This window comes from Canis lupus, chromosome 12, assembly GCF_011100685.1.
Source record: "Canis lupus familiaris isolate Mischka breed German Shepherd chromosome 12, alternate assembly UU_Cfam_GSD_1.0, whole genome shotgun sequence".
In the NCBI taxonomy this organism is placed as follows: Eukaryota; Metazoa; Chordata; class Mammalia; order Carnivora; family Canidae; genus Canis; species Canis lupus.
This window is the reverse complement of record NC_049233.1, coordinates 67,235,904-67,253,093: the sequence shown is the minus strand read 5'-3', so window position 1 is coordinate 67,253,093 and position 17,190 is coordinate 67,235,904. Positions and strand designations below refer to the sequence as shown.

General features: G+C 39.5%; 2 protein-coding genes across 6 annotated transcripts in view; one reads left to right on the top strand and one right to left on the bottom strand.

Annotated features, from left to right (window-relative positions):
- The window catches only part of CDC40 (cell division cycle 40), a 52,220-nt gene extending 50,715 nt beyond the window's left edge, over window positions 1–1,505 (bottom strand). The window contains exons 1-2 of the mRNA XM_038554927.1: window positions 1,355–1,505; window positions 913–1,171 (exon numbers count right to left, since the gene is read on the bottom strand). Of these exons, the coding sequence (XP_038410855.1) occupies window positions 913–1,101 (189 nt within the window). The 5' untranslated portion in view covers window positions 1,102–1,171; window positions 1,355–1,505. The remainder of the gene's footprint in view (window positions 1–912; window positions 1,172–1,354) is intronic.
- Window positions 1,506–1,538: 33 nt separating this feature from the next.
- WASF1 (WASP family member 1) overlaps window positions 1,539–17,190 on the top strand; it is a 64,151-nt gene continuing 48,499 nt past the window's right edge. For 2 of the 5 annotated variants that reach the window (XM_038554932.1, XM_038554928.1), the window contains exon 1: window positions 1,924–2,127. The gene's annotated coding sequence lies outside the window, so the exon portion shown is untranslated. Of the gene's footprint in view, window positions 1,779–1,923; window positions 2,128–2,293; window positions 2,398–17,190 lie in introns of those variants that run through there. The other 3 variants (XM_038554931.1, XM_038554929.1, XM_038554930.1) reach the window with 3 other exon arrangements.

Here is a 17,190-nt window from a genome sequence, read left to right as displayed (position 1 = left end):
AGTGAACTCGTACAGCCCGGTTTCTCCCTCTATCACTTTCCCCACCTGGGACCCAGCACGGCCTTTTCTCGCTGTGTTACTATACGTCTGAGTACAAAAATACACATAGGGGATCCCTGAGTGGCTCAGCGGTTCAGTGTCTGCCTTCGGCCTAGGGCGTGACCCTGGAGACCCGGGATCGAGTCCCACGTCAGGCTCCCTGCATGGAGCCTGCTTCTCCCTCTGTCTCTCTCTCTCTGTCTCTCTCTCTCTCTATATATATATATATGTATATTATGAATAAATAAATAAATAAAATCTTTAAAAAATATATACATAGACGTACCTACACACATACCTATAATCACAAGGGGGTAAACTGACATTTATGGCACTTTCAGTAGACGCTACAATCGTTATCATTTCACTTAATTTTTACACAACGCTCTCGGAGAGAGAACGCACTTCTAAACGTAGCCCCGCCGGCCGGGTGATGGAACAGCGGAGGTTTGCAGGACTTGCCCAAGTTCACAGACGTGGCGGAGCTGCGATCAGAATCCAGCTCTGACCTCAGCAACAAAGCCGCGCCAGCGCGCACCTCGACGGGAGGCTAGTTTGGGAAGTTCCGATTCACACCTGCGCCACCCAGGCCACGTCCTGGTCACAATAAATTCAACGTTCACGCCCCCCCACCCCCACCCCTCACCCTCGCTCGGTGGCGGGAGGCGAAAGCCGGGAGCGGCCGGAGAGCGGAGGGCAACTTCCGAGCCCCGGCTCCCCCCCGAGGACCACGCCGGCAGGAGGAAGAGGAGAGATCCGAGCGCGGGCGACTTCTACCTCAGCCCCGCGGAGGAGGCAACGCGGGGCCTGACGATGGCCGCGGCAGAAGCGGGCAAGTCCCGCACGCACTGCCTCGGGGGCCCCAGAGCTTACCTTAACTGCCACCTCCGGAGCCGAGTCCACCGCCACTGCCAGAGAGGGCTTGGTCGAAGCCGACTTCGTCAGGTGCATGAGCGAGTCGGCGGCTGGCAGGCAACACCGCCCGCCCTCACTGTCCGAGTCCGATTCGGACCCTGAGCCCGAGCCGTAGGACGCAGCCAGAGCTGCAATCGCAGCCGACATGACGGCGACAGACCCTCTGCGGAGACCAGGCCCGGGCGGAAGAAGCGGCTTCCAGGTCCTGACAGATGACCTGACGGATTATACACACACACACACGTTATTTTACTTCCTTCGCTAACAACTCACTTACGGCATTTTAAGATGTACACAACGTGGTATTCGAAGACGCACAAGAGGGCTGAGAACACGGAAGCGCTTATCTAGGGAAATTAAAGGAAAAATTCTACAGTCCCTAAAAACTTCCAGGACCTACGTGGCCAGACGAAAGACTACGAGTCCCGAAGTGCCTCGAGGCAGCCAGGTCCTACACTCCCGGCGGGCAGCGCGGCGGGAAGTTGGCAGAGGCGCAGTGGGAAGTGTAGTTCGGAGGGAGGGACTGGGCGGGGCCAAGTGGGCGGGCCTCTCCGCGGCCCCGCCCCCGGACGGAGGGTTCATTCAATTGGCTCTCCTCTTCCCTCACTCCCGGGCCGAGCGCTGTTCTCTCCATCCCCTTCCCCCAAATTGAGGATCGGGCAGTACCATAGAGCCTCGGGAAATGGGGGGGGAAGCCGTCTTCCTGCCGTGCGCCGGCTGAGGGGGCGGAGGCCGAGTTCTCCACCGCGGCGGCACCCGGGCGCTGGGAGCTGAAGAGGACAGTGAGGAGCTTGAGTTGGAAGCCCTTGAGTGGTGGAGAATAGGTCCTGATGGGAGGGACGGGAGATTAGGTGCCGAGGTCCCGCGGTCGCCCCCCCCGCCCTCCCCCGCTGCAGGCGCGGATCGCCGCGCCCGGTTGTGGAGCGTCGCGCGCGGGGAGGGGGCGGGTGGGGGGCGGCGGCGGCGGCGGCGGCGGCTCGCGGCGTTGTTCGCTCGCGCGTCGAGCACACGGTGGGTCCGGCGGCGCGGCGGCGTTCCCGGGAGCCCGGAGCCCGTTCCGCTCCGGAGCCCGTCGCTCCTGGAGGCTCTGAGGTGGAGTCGCGGCGGCCGAGGGGGGACCGAAGCATGAAGACGGGGTAAGGCAGAAGCCCCCCCGCCCCCCATGATTTCACGGTGAGCGCGAGTCTCTCAGGAATTGTGTTTCGGGGGCGGGCGCTGCCGCGGGAGGAACTCCTCCTCACCGGCCGGAACGCGCGGAGGTGTGTGTGTGGCGCTCCCGCCCGGTAAAGGTGACGGGGATGGGCGCGCCGCCCCCGCCCCCCACCCCCCCCCCGGCCGCGGGTTTCCGGAGCTCCGGCCGCCCACCCGCCAGCCGCGCCGGGGGCTGAGGGAGACGCCGAGGGAGACGCCGAGGGAGACGGCGGCCGCCCGAGGCCGCCCGAGGTGGGGACACTGCAGGTGTCACCTGGGCTGCCGGGCACCCCCTGCGGCCCCGGGGGTGGGGCGGGGGCGGGGGCGGGGGCGAGGAGCCCGGGCTCGCGCGACGTGCGGGAGGCTCCGCGCAGCCGGCCGGTGCGTTTGCGTGTGGGCGCCGCGCGTCTTTCTGTCACGGACCGAGAGGTAAGGCGACGCCCCGGGGCCGCCCGCCCCTCCGCCCCGACGTCGGCCCGACTCGCCCATTGTGCCGCCCGGATCATTATTCAACTCTGCAGCATCCATCCATTGCACCTTTTTCTTCCCATTTCTGTTTTCCCCTGGCTACAGCGTGCCCCCTAGCTTCGGTGTGCTCCGACGCCGCCGCCCGCAGGCGCTCGCCGGGGGATGCGCGCGGAAGGAGGACGCGACCGAAAGCGCATCCCATCCCGGCCCGAACCTTCACAGCCTGGCGCCGATTAATCCAGCCGATTAATTGATCTAGCTAACCCCCGGCTAGCGAGACGCTCGAATAGGACCCGGTCTCATCCCGCCGCCCCCCCCCCCCCACCCCGTTTCCGCAGGAGGGGAGCCTCGGCTCACAATTTAACGTCGTCTTCGGTGGTGGATCCGCGGACCCGTTAAGTCCTGTTTCTCGTGCGGTAACTGATGTGTGGGTCATCCGCCCCGTCTCCTGTGCCCACCTTCAGTGTGCGCGGGGGGCAACTTCCATCTAAGGGCTGGTAGTACTATCGCATAATTAGAAACGCAGGCTTGCCTCTGCTCCCAGGAGCGGTTTCTCCCCCCCACCCCCACCCCCCACCCAGGTGCTTGACTTTGTGTTAGCAAAGTATTTTTTATTTTACGGCGAGTGTTGGAAGAAAGGACTATGATCTACAGTCTTCTGGAGTCTTGAATGAGAAAAGTTTTGGTGTTTGGTTGTTTTTCAGTAATAGAATATTTTATTGCTGATCCTAGCCTTCAGTTGAATGAAAGGAAGCCTTTCATATTGAAGGTGGGGGTTTTTCAACTGCCAATAATGAGCATTTGCTAATTCCTCTAATTTTATTTTATTTTCATTTATTCAGTTCTTTGCAATATCATGTATTTAACATGACTTGCTGTTAGGATATTTTCTGTCTCTGTCTCTCTCTCTCTCTCTCTCTTTTTTTTTTTCTAACTTCTCTCTCCAAGGATGGGCAGGCTCCAGTTTTGCACCATCTACCTGAAAGATGGAATATGTTTCTGAAAATGGAAGGAACAACTGTTGGTTACGTGATTATGATGTTAAAAACTGTCTACCTCTCCTTCCTTAAAAATAAATGATTCACTACCAAAAATAAGTGTTTTTTTTGTTGTTGTTGTTGTTGTTGTTTTTGTTTTTTGTTTGTTCTTTTGGTAAGCCTCCCCTTCCAGCTTCTCTTGTTTAAGCTTGTTGCCATAACCCTCTGGATAAAACAGAATTGCACATAGGCATCGCAGAGGCAGTTGTTTTAAGATACAGTAATTGTTTTATGGCATTTGGAAGTGGCGCACATATAATATAACTTGATAGCGTAGTATCAGGTGATTGGTTAGGAAATGACCTTGCAATTTACAAAATGGACACCTCTGTGCCTTAGTTTCCTTATGTGTAAATGGAGAAAATACTCATTTATGTCACTGAGGAGTATGCATAAATTCAATATAGATGTTTTCATAATGCTTTTAAGGAAAATTTAGGTATTTTAACTGATGGATGATGAAAATATTTCAGAGTTAAGTACAAGGATGTCATTAGGATATTCCGTGGCATTTTAGAATGGCTGATTTACATTGAATTTTGCTTGGGAAATCATGGCTCTATATTGAAAAAGGTTTCTCATCAAGAGTTTCTATTAATTGCAAATTTAATGGGCATTATAGTTGATATCTATTTATAGTTATAACTATAGATGTAGTTTATATCAATGAAAAAAAAGTTATATGGCTTGGTAATAAACAAGTAGAATCTTGAATTAAGTTAAAAAAAAAACAGAAATTGAAATATTTGCACATGACATGGCCCAAAATACATAGTTGTGGTCATTTGTAAGGTATGATATGAAGTTTTATTATTCAAGTTTGTAAATAATCACACATTCAGATGCAGTGTATTTATATTGTATCATACTATATTTAATTATACATTTTGCTTCATTTTCAGAATAGTTTAAGGTATCTATTTCCAAGTGTTTGCTTTTCAGTATCACAGAGATGGTAATAGTAGCTTTTGATTTCCTTACTGGAGTATTATTAACTCAGTTAATTTTCATAGCAAAAGCTACTGTTAAGATATTAGGGCTTTTTACCAAAGCCATATTTTTGGTTACTTTGTGGGGAAGCCTCATATAGATAAGTTTATACAAATGTCTTTAGAATTACCATTGTGTAGTTTCTGTTTTTGAAAATGAATTTAATTGGATTTTTAATGTTTTATCAAATGACCAACTTTAAATTCAACTGTCATTATCACTTGGGTAAATACAGTTAAAGGGGGTGGGGGTAACTGAGGGGGGCACTTGACGGGATGAGCACTGGGTGTTATTCTGTATGTTGGCAAATTGAACACCAATAAAAAATAAATTTATTATTAAAAAAAAATACAGTTAAAGGTTTTTCTAAGCTCTTTGAGGACAGGAACTAACCTGAGTCTTATTGTCATAAATCCAAAGTTGCTAGCATAGTGTTTAGCAAATAGTAGGGGCTTATTTTCATTGTTGTTGTTGTTGTTAGACAAATAAAATGAATGGGTGGAGAATACCCATTGATTTAATAGACTAAATAGAAAATTTTAAAAACAGATTTGTCAAACACACTGTAATTCATGAAACATAGCTTTATCTCAGGAGAAAAGAGAAAATGTTTTAGAGGTTTTTTGAACTTTATTTACCTGTTCAGATAGAATTCCTTACCTGTGCATTTTTTGAAAGAGTACAAAATACCTATATACTATAATGTGGGTTGTCAACCTTTCATTTATAAAATTATTAGTTTTACTTCTTTTAGGTCACTTCATTAAAAATATGCATTAAAGTTTTTTTGTTGTTTTTTCTAAATTAGATAAGTTTAAAAATGTTTTTGATTCTTTTTTACTTATATCAGCTTTCCAATGAAATAATATTAAAAAGATGTATATAAGTTATATCCTGTGCTAAATGTGCCTGACTACCAAATTTTAGAAATAAATGACACCTGAGGTAAAGCTTTTTATAAAATGAAGAATCTTGTATTTTTAATTTATCACATTCAGTTTATAATATTGAGTCTTTGTGTATTGCTGGTTCCTAATTTAGCATGAGATCTATATTTTAAAACTTGTAAAATGGTTTAGAACTTGGAACTTTCTCGAAAACAATATGCTTGGTGGTTAGATTTGCAGACAGCCCACCAAATTTAACCCATAATGTACCTAAATTATAAGATTTATAATACCAACTGTATTAATAGTAATTAGGATAAATATATTGAAAATACTTACACTATGTACAACAATTTTTCTTTGGGAAAATCCATTCAGAATTTTCCTTGAAATGCCAGGAATACACTTCTCTTGTGTTAGATATGACATTTTTAGGAATTGTTCTCTAACACCCACTGGTTATGAAGGGGAGGATCTTCCTCAGTTCAGTGATCCTTACATTATATGGGGCAAGAGGTGAGAGAATGAGAGAAATTGGAGCGAGGGTCTTCTGTGTGATGTTTGACAAGTCATTTTACTTTCCACTTTTCAGGGTCTTTGGTTTTCTCAACTGTAAAATGAGAAGGTTGAAGTAGATCATCTCTGAGTTTCCTTTCAGTTATAAGTAAAATTCAAAGACATTTATTTATTTTTTTTAATTAATTATTTTACATATACATAGAGATAGGCTGTCAGTTGAGCAGGGAGCCCAATGCAAGGCTCGATTCCAGGACACTGGGATCATGACCTGAGCTGAAGGCAAATGCTTATTAACCCATTGAACCACCCAGGCGCCCCTCAAAGGCATTTTTTTCTGATAGTTCATTTTTCCTTTCTAATGTTACTGCTTATGTACCTCCTCTCAGATAATTTCTCTCCTCTGAATCTACCTCTGAAAAGATTATAGTCTTAATCTTTTTCTCACATGCTTACTCTTGGAAGCAAGAGTTTTTAGGGTTTTTAAAGGAGTTCTTTGTAATGTTTGTCATTTCGTCTGCTTTTATTTTTATTCTTTTTTTGTTTTTTAACTCCTAGTACCACCAAGAAACAAAATTAAGATGATTTGCTTTGTTCTCTTAAGTTTTTTACTGACAGCTTTTGAATAAAGTCAAGTTAGATTTTATTTATTCTTTGGAGAAAAATCATATCCAGTGAATCTCCAGAGAAATTTTTTTTATAAGGAAAATATTGGAACTAAAGTTTTGGAGTGGGTTTATGAAAGTAAAGTGATGGAATATGGCTTGGGAATAGGGTTGTCACATACGTATGGGATATCCTGCATTTTTATTTGTTAAATCTGGCAGTCTTACATTGAGTGCTCTGGAACTTTGGGCATGGCAGGAGGGTTGGAGGCAGAATGAGAGAGTGAGTTCATGGATTCCTTGAGAACAGAGACAGTTTTATTGTTGTTTTGGTTGATTGTTTTGTTTTGCTTCATTTTTGTGTTTCCAAAACTTGTTCTATAAGTTAAATGGATAGTGAATACAGTTAGTACAGAAGAGCAGGTAAGTAATTCTCTTAGGTGGAAAGATCAGGATGCTCTGAGAAAAAGGGTCATGAAATGCAGCTATGTTGGTCATACACATTGGAGTATTTTAATTAACTTATCTGGAGGTTAATAATATTCAAAAACAATAGGTAACGTGTTTTTCTTAATGATAAAAAATAACATTACATGCTTGCTATATATACAAATCACTCTATAGCTACCATTATATCATTTTATTTAATTGGTATCATAGTCCCATTAGAATTTAATGGAAGAAGAGAAGTAACTGAAATAAACAAGTTTATTCTTCTCAGCAGAAGCACAGCTTCTCTGAGAATCACTTTCTCTTCCTTTTCCTCAGTAAGTTACTGCGGAACTTGATAACAGTAATTCTGCTAGCCTGCTACCCTTCCCCTCATCTGTAATTGGTCAGTCTAGTGGTAGTTACCACTCATCCTATGCTAAACCAATTATTAGCACATAATTATCGAAGGCCAGCTGGGTGCCAGAAGTCTACAATGGAGAGCAAAACAGAGGTCTCAATTCTCTTGGAATTCACAGTATAGTAAGAGAGACAGTTACTGAATAAATACACGTATCTGTAATCAGGAATTGCGGTGAATGCTATAAAGGAAAAAATAGGGAACCTAATTTACCTTGGGAGTCAGGGAAGGTTCTTTGAGGAAATATTAGTGGAAGTTAGCTATGTAAAAAAGGAGAATGCAAGGGGTACGTGCGTTAAGCAATCTTGAGGTGGGAGAGAGCTTGGTAGGTTCAACTAAGAACTAAGAAAAGGGCAAAGTAAATAAAACTCAACTATATAGTGAGCAAGGGGGATTGTGGCCTAACGTGATAAGATTGTAAAGGTAAATGGGCCAGACATGTAAGGTCCACATACGTCGTGTTTCAACTAGGGTTGTGGATTTTATTTTCAGTGTATTGGGGAAAGCCTTGTAGGGTTTTAATCAGGTTAACAAGTGGACCAGATCTGTCTTTTTAAAAGATCGCTCTGGGAGATTCAGTCACAATTCTGCCCATGTCTGGTGTTTGTTGGTGCAGTTCTATACTTCTGCACTAAGCCGGGAGGACACTTAAGAGCTTTTCCTGAATCCTAAGTACCCAGAGGTTTGACTGCTTTGTTTTTGCTCTAGTGGCTGAAACTGTAAGATCTTCAAACCCAGAAACTGGTATTGTTTCTTGTCATGTGAACTAGATAAACAGGGGCATTTGGAAGAAAGAACGAGAAGCTGATACACAGTCTTGGCTGTGTTCACCTGTCTTTGTCCATGGTCCTGAGATTGGGTTAAATACCACTCCTTAAACTACTGGTTCTAATGGAATTCTGAGGGAGGCAGAGGTTGGGTGTAGTTGATTGATACCTGTTAGGTGATGATGACAGCAATGCTTTATTTTGGGTATGATTTGCAATGGTATGGCTTTTTGCCATTTTTTTCTCTTAAGTAACAGTTACTCAGGTCTACTCTAATAAATTAATGTTTCTATACTGACTTAACTCATTTGAAGAGAAAAAGAAAAATCTTGCATGTCAGGGCATAGATTAACTTACTTGATTTTTCTACCAAAAGTATGAAGTCTGTCATTTTTTTCACATTATGCTACAAAAGTAAGTTTTTTTTGTTTGTTTTCCACTCTTTAATAACACTCTGTTGTCTTAAATGTGTATATATTTTTTTGAGGAAGGATAAATTTTGTAATGTGCTAGAAATGATGTTGGAACATTGTGGAAAGGTTAAGGAAAAAAGGAACAGGAGAAGCATTTTATATTTTAGTTGAGGATGAAGACTAGCACTTATTTACTCTAAAAACCAAAGTAAATGCTTTGTGTGATGACATATCATAATATATGGCTAGAAACTTACCAATTTTGTTGATATTTTCAAAGAATCTTGTGGTTTCATTTGTTTTCTTTGTTGATTTTTTGTTTTCAATTTTGTTGATTTTTCTGCTTGCTTTTAGGTTTATATGCTATTCTTTCTATAGTTTCTAAGATGGAACCTGAGAGGGATGCCAGGGTGGCTTAGGGGTTGAACATCTGTCTGCCTTTGGCTCAGGGCGTGGTCTCGGTCCTCTTACTGAGTCCCACGTCGGTCTCCCTGCGAGGAGCCTGCTTTTCCCTCTGCCTCTCTCTGTGTATTGCTCATGAATAAATAAATAAAATCTTTTTTAAAAAAAACGATGGAACCTGAGATTATTGATTTTAGATCTTTCTTCTTTCCTACTGTATGCATTCAGTGCTATCAATTTCCCTCTAAGTACAACTTTTGATGGATTCCACACATTTTGATAAGTAGTATTTTCATTTTCACTTATTTCAAAATATTTTAAAATTTCTCTTGAGACTTCTTTGACTAATGTGTTATTTGGAAGTGTGGTGTTTAATCTCCAGATATTTTGGGATTTTCTAGCTGTTGCTTTCTATTTTAATTCCATTGTGGTCTGAAAGCATACATTGTATGATGTCTATTCTTTAAATTTTGGAGGGTATGTTTTATGATCCAAAGTGTGATCTGTCTTGGTGAATGGTCTATATGAACTTGAGAAGAATGTGGTTTCTGCTGTTGTTGGGTGAAGTACTATATAAATGTCAATTAGATCCAGTTGATTGATGGTGTTGTTCTGTTCAGCCTTGTCCTTACTAATTTTCTGCCTGTTGGATATGTCAGTTACTTATAGAGGGGTGTTGAAGTCTTTATAATAGTGAATTCATCTATTTCTCCTTAGAGTTCTATCAGATTTTGTCTCACATATTTTGGTGCTCTGTTGCTGGGTGTATATACATTAAGGATTGTTATGTCTTCTTGAAGAATTTACCCCTTTATATTATGAATGCCATTCTTTATCACTGAAAAATTCCCCAGCTCAGAAGTCTGCTTTCTCTAAAATTAATATAGCTACTCCCTCTTTCTTTTGATTAGTGTTAGCATGTCTCTATCCCTTTACTTTTCATCTCTCTGTATCTGTATATTTACAGTAGTATCTTGTAGATAACACATAGTTGGGTTTTTTAAATCCACTCTGAAATTCTCTTCTAATTGGTATATTTGAATCATTCACACTTATGGTTATTGATATAATTGGATTAATAGCTATCATATTTGTAACTTTTTTATTCTCTACAGTTATTCTTTGTTTCTTTTTTTCCCTCTTTCTCAGCCTTCTCTGGCTTTAATTGTGCATTTTATATGGTTCCATTTTCTCTCCGCTCTTAGAGTACCAATTATACTTACTTTTTTTTTTTTTTTCAATTACACTTTTTAAATGTTTTTTAGTGGTGGTCCTAGAGTATGCTGCTTAATATAAATAACACATTGCCAGCTAACAGGTGTTGAGATTTTTTTATATGGAGAATTCCCAGTTTCTCTCTTCCATCCCTTATAACATTGCTGCCATACATTTTACATATCCATATGCTAGAATCACCTGGAACTTTGTGGCTATTAGCACTTTAAACAAACAATTATGTTAGATTCAGGAATTTAAAAAATGAAGATTTTGTCTCCCCTTCATTTATTCATTCTCTGTAGTTCTTTATTTATGTAGATTGTAGTTTCTAAGCTATGTCATTTTTCTTTTCTCTAGAGAACTTTTTTCTTGCAAGGCAGGTCTACTGGTGACAAATTCTCTCAGTTTTTATTTGGCTGAGAAAGTCTTTATTTCTTTCCATTTTTGGAAGGTAATTTCTCTAATGACAAAATTTTAGGTTGGTGTTTTTTTTTTCAACACTTGAAATATTTCATTCCACTGTCTTGTTTGAATGGTTATGGATGAGAAGTCCAACATAATTTTTATCGTTGTTCCTCTATAGGTAAAGTGTTTTGTTTCGTTCTTTCCTGATTCCTTTCAATGTTTTTCTCTTTGTTTTTATTTTTTTTTTTTGCAGTTTGTATGTACTTAGGTATAGATATTTTGGTATTTGTCTTTGCTTGATATTTTCTGAGCTTCATGGATTTATGGTTTGGCTTCTGTCATTAATTTTGGAAAATTCTCAGGTATTATTACTTCAAACATTTCCTCTACTCTTTTTTTTTCTTTTCTAGTATTTCTTACATATCTGTTGCACTTTCTTTAATTGTCCATAGTTTTTGAATAGTCTTTTTTTTATTCTCTTTTCTCTTTGCATTTTAGTTGGGGAAGTTTCTATTGATACTTCTTTGAGCTCATTGATTCTTTCCTTAGCTGTGTCCAGCTTACAATTATCCTGTCAAAGGCATTCTTCATTTCTGTTACAGTTTTTTTTTTTTTCTGATTTCTAATGTTTCTTTTTGATGGGTTCATAGAATTTCCCTCTCTCTGTTTATATTCCATTTGTTTATGTTGTTTACTTTTTTCCATTAGAGCCCTTGCCATGGTAATCATAGTTATTGTAAATTTCCAGTTTGATCGTTTCAAATCCGCTGTATCCAGATTTGGTTCTGCAGCTTTGTCATTGCTGAAAATGCTTTTATTTCTTTTAGCATGCCTTATAGTTTTTTGTTGAGAGCCACACATGATATGCAGGATAATAATAGAAACTGAAGAAGGTAAGTCTTTTGTATGAGGTTTTATATTTCCCTAACTGGGACACAGGCTGTGTTTATTGTTTGATCTTGCTGTAGGTATCAGAGATTTCAATTTCCTATAGTGTTCTTGTTTTTGTTTCCCTTCCTGTCTTCTGGTTTCCCTAGAAATACCTTTTTAAATAGTCTGAACCTTGTAGTTTTTTTTATTCTTAGCTATAATCTTATTGTTGTATAGAGGCCCTGTTGATATGGTGGTAAGGTGTGGGAAGTGGGGAAATAGTCTATAATCCTATGTCAGCTTTTTTTTTTAAGACTTTATTTTTAAGTAATCTCTATACCCAACTTGGGGCTCAGATTTACAACCCCAAGATCAAGACTAGCGTGAGACTAGGCTGCCTAGGACAATGTTTTGAAAGAAGATATTATGATTTATTGATAATTCTGAGAAAGGGGGCAGAGTTGATTCAGAGGAAGATAGCTTAGCAACAAGTACACCTTGAAACTTAAAGACTAAATTGATGAAATAATATGTTGATAGGGAATATCGTTCAACTTAGGTTAGAATACATTAGGTTTTATGAAGATAAAGACTGAGAAAAATAAGCAAAGCTGTTTTTAATCAGTTCTGCAACTGGGCAGGCATTCAGTATATTCCTAAAACTCTTGATAATCAGATAGAATTTAGATATTTCACTTACTTCAATATTATTCTCCAAACAACTTAGCAATTTTTGAGGTAACAGTTTTTTAGTGACTTGACACTCAAAAGTGATCCATGGACCAGTAGCATCAGCATCATATGAGAACTTGTTAGAAGTGAAGAATATTAGGTATACCCCTTACCTGCTGAATCAGAAATACTGAGTCAGTTTAACAAGATCCCTGGGTGACTGGCATATGCATTAATGTTTGAGAATCTCTGACTTACTGTGCTTTAAATTTTGCAATAGAGAAAGACCATTGTCAAGGTTTTCAGTTATTTTTATGGCTTATGGTTTAAAGAGAGAAGTGCATACTGGCTTAAGTGTAACTTTAGCAGTATTGACAAAATTGTGCTAACTAATGGGATACGCTAATCTATTTTAAAAATCTTATATACTCGGGGCACCTGGGTGGCTCATTTGGTTAGATGTCTGCCTTTGTCTCAGGTCATGATCTCAGGGTCATGGGATGAAGCCCCAATTTGGTCTCCCTGCTCAGCAGAGAGTCTACTTCTACTCCCTCTGCCCTTTCCTCCTACCACTATACACACTGGCACACTCTCTGTCCCTCTCAAATCTTTAAAAAATAAAAATGAAATAAAATCTTATATGCAAATCTGATGATTTATAGGTCAAAATTGAAATTTAAAAAATTTGGTTAATTTTTTGTTGGTTAATTTTTAAACTTGTAAAATGTGGTAATGTCTACATCTACACTGAGAATTGAGATATTCAATTTACATGTTTTTTCCAAAAAATATAGCTTCTCCCTTTAAAAGTAAAATTTGTATTTTAATTACTTTATACAGGAATAATTATACAGTTCTCTGTTTCCTTAAAAAAAGTATATGGATTGTGATATAGCTTTTTCTTAATGACAAAGATACCCCTGTCATCTACTGAAGCCTTATATGTATAGGTGCTTTTGGGTTAAACTGATTAATTAACTCATTATGAAAACTTACTGTTATTGTAGTTTGTTGTAATTCAAAGATGTTGGTTATTAGGGAACATAGGATTATTTATCCATATAATAATTTATCCTACCTTGCTGGCCTATATTATTGTGTTTGATACTTTAATTTTTTTTTTAAGATTTTATTTATTTGAGATACAGAGGAAGAGCATGAATGGGAGGAGGCCAGAGGAAGAGGGAGAAGCAGACTCCCTGCTGAGCACAGGGCTCCATACAGGGCTCCAAGTGGGGCTCAATCCAGGACTCTGAGATCATGACCTGAGCCACCCAGGCACCCCTGAACTTTCTTAGTATTTCTATCAATATTACATGCCTACTTCTAGCTGCTTCCCCTTCTAAATTGTTGGCTTCTGATCTACTACATTCTAGGAAACCAAATGAGATTATATATCATAGGAAGGTCTTGGCCTCTCCATTAATTAATTAATTAATTAATATTTATTCAGCAGTTGTTAAGTGCCATGTTCTGCTAAGTGTTGAGTATTCCAGTAGAGAACAAAATCCTTGCTCATATGTGGCTTAAATTCTTGTGGGGGAGATAGGGAGTAAGCAAATAGCAATGCAACAAAATGATAGATGGCAATAAGTGCAATGAAAAAAATAAAGCAGGGCATAGATATAGAAAGTATAGGAGGAGCAACTATGTTAAATAAATAGGGTTGTTAAAATGAGGGGAGCAGAGACCTGAATGAAGTAAAGTGAGATATAATAGTTTTTAAAAGAAGAATACAAAAATTTAAGCACTGGGCCTTCCTCTTTATGTAGAATCTCTAGGTATTTACTTAAGGTATACATTTTAAGTATACCTCAAAACCTGCGGTTTTGATTTTGTTGTATAACATGGGAACCAAAAGTATGATTACCATCACACCATCTAAGAATTTTTATGCTAACTTCTGGGTTGAAAGGCAGGCTGAAAGATGGAGTTTAGATGATAAAATGTTGGAACTTTTGGAATGTTGAAAGGTTTAAAGGACCATTATAATACAGTAATCTACATTAGAATTGCTCTAGAGGGGATCCCTAGGTGGCTCAGTGGTTTGGCACCTGCCTGCCTTTGGCCCAGGGCATAATCCTGGAGTCCAGGGATCAAGTCCCACATCCGGCTCCCTGCATGGAGCCTGCTTCTCCCTCTGCCTCTGTCTCTGCCCCTCTCTCTCTCTGTGTCTCTCATGAATAAAAAAAAAAAAAAAAAAAAAAAAAGAATTGCTCTAGAAAATTTAGGACATAGATTGATTTAAAATAACCCTGTAACAGATGTGTGCTGTAAACAGTCATCTGAAGAAACAGAATGGCTTCGCCCTTTGGCCCTACTGCTTCTGACTTAATAGTGACACCAGTAATAACAGTACCATTTTTTGAGCCATTGTTATATGGTTGGCCCTGTACTAAGCATATGTGATACAATCTTCACAACCATCCTACAAAAAGGTACAATCTAAGCTAATTTTTAGGAGATACAAACTAAGCTTTAAGCATAGATTGCTGCAGAATCTTTCAATACTAGCCAAAATTGAATTGTCTGTTCTCCTAATGCTTATTCATGACTCAAGCTTTCTCTGGATGTAAGGGAAAAATGGAATTATTTTTACTTATTTGTTAGGCAGCAAAACTGGAGGTATGTGTTGGAGATTGGTTCCAGAGTTCAAGCCATGCAGAGAGTAAAAATAGTGTACCAAATTAGTGTGTCATCAAAGGAATTAAATGAAAATGACTATATCATATTCCTTTGATGAGCTTGCAGTTATTTTGCTGGTAATTCACACACAATCAAAAGATCAGCAAACTGATTAGTAAGGAGTTCAGTACTTTGCTTTAATTTAAAGGTGTTCTCAAGTTCTAAGTATAATGTGCTGCTGTTACTGGAAATAGAAAAGTCCAAAGAATGAGTAAACTTTCTTTTTGGAGAGTCATGGAAAATGAATTTAATCTTGGATGTATTGAATTTGGGTTAAATGCTTGTGTTGTCTGGCAGACTGATAGCTCAGGGTTAAATATTTACAGGGATGTTGGGGTTGTTTGTAGAAGTAATTTTGAGGTGATAGTTCAAGATTTAAAAATAGATGGATTTATGGAGAAGAGAAAGAGTGAGGTATAACAAAACTGTTGACTAAGACTTAATATTTGCAAGGTTAAGAATTAAAAGGAGAACCAGAAGAGGAATGCTGAAGGTATGGTCAAAAAGGATATAATATGTTGTATTCTGATAGGACTGTTCTTTTGGGACCACAGGAGGTAAGATCTTGTGGTCTGGAGTCCTTTTCCTTTGAAAAGGAGTCTGAAATGGTAGTGAAGTAGGAGGGGAAGCAAAGCCAAAAGGATGTTGATGGTTTTGAAAATAGAGGAGAATGAAAGGATTGCAAGGACTCTAGAAGGACACAAATTTTTATGATGAATTGAAGGGGTAAGATAGAATATTTAAATCAGAAAGAAACATTTCAGAAATGAAGGTCTTTGAGGTAGAACTGTATAAGAATCTGTATGTAGACACTTCATGTATTTAGTAGAAGGGAACGTGCTAACTCAATCCTCAGGTTTGGAAGTACTAACAGTGGAGCCCTCAAGAGAAGTGGGGTACACTTTGAAAAGCCTTGCTCTAATCTACATGCTCCTAATACATGATTTGGGGCTGGCCAGCAATACATGCCACATCATCTGAGGTGGAAATCTTGGAGGGAGGAAAGGAGTCATGGACTACTAGTGAGTGCTCAATTATAAATGTATTCTTGCTTGCAAAAATAAATCTATTTCATTGTGATAGAGGCAGCCAACATCCATGTACCTAATATCTAATAGATCAGTGTTAGTAACATAAAAATCATCATTTTCATTGTCAGTCTAGTCATGGAAATAAATGAAATTAAGCATGTGTCTCTACCGATTGGTCTATAAAGGATTTAGTTTCATTAATTAGCATTAAAAAGAAAATGTAAATTTCTTTTTTGTAATGTTATACTAAATACAGAAAGATGACATTAATGACCTGTCGTCAGTTGAACATGAATTTTAATATATATTCCTTGTAGTGTAGGGATGGATTTATGATTCTCCAAGTAATTTTAAATTCATTAAATTCACTCATTTAAAGTCTTACTGTTATGTGAGAGGTCATGTTAGGAGCAAGAACTGCTGGTTAGAATAGTATTTATTGTAATATCCTTGTGGAGTCTTTTGTAGGGTAAAATGAGATGATTGTTGTAAAAGGGCCTTTGAAACAAGTCTGTATTAATATAGGATGTTACTGTTATGTTATAGGCCCACAGGACTATGACTATAGATAAGGCCATGATTGACTTTTTAATGGAAATATTTAATGCGGTATTTAAATGTTTCTAATGTAATAAATGACTAGACTAAATACTAAGTATTTGTTTTGGTACTGATTAATTTGACTTTATTTTAAATTTTAAAGTAACTCCCTCTATCAGTCGTATTGAAGTGAAACTAAAGAAAGATGGTGAAGATTTATTGAAAATTAAGTCACTTATTTTACTTAGTTTTTTTGTTTCTATTTGAATCTGTTTTTCATCTGCAACTGCATCCCCAAATAATGGTAGAATTACCTATAATTGGTTCTATTTGATGATGACAGTAAAGCATATAAATACAAATTAAATATAGATGTATCTCACTTTACAAAAATTTAATCTGAAATTACTAATGGGATAAGTGTAAATAAAAACAAGAAAAAAGGTCCAGGACTAAGTACTGCCTGAAGTACTCTAAGATTTAGATATACAGAAGATGAGAAGTTAGTAGGAGAAAAGCTAGGAACTTGAGATCTCCTGAAAGCCAGATTAAAAACATGTTTTCAAGGAGTGTCGGATGTAGTTAAGAGGTTGAGTGAGAAGAGGACTGAGAATTAGCTTTTCTGGGTAGAGTAGATAACTGACCATGGTGAGAGGGCTTGGTACCATGCTGGGAATGAAAACCTGCAT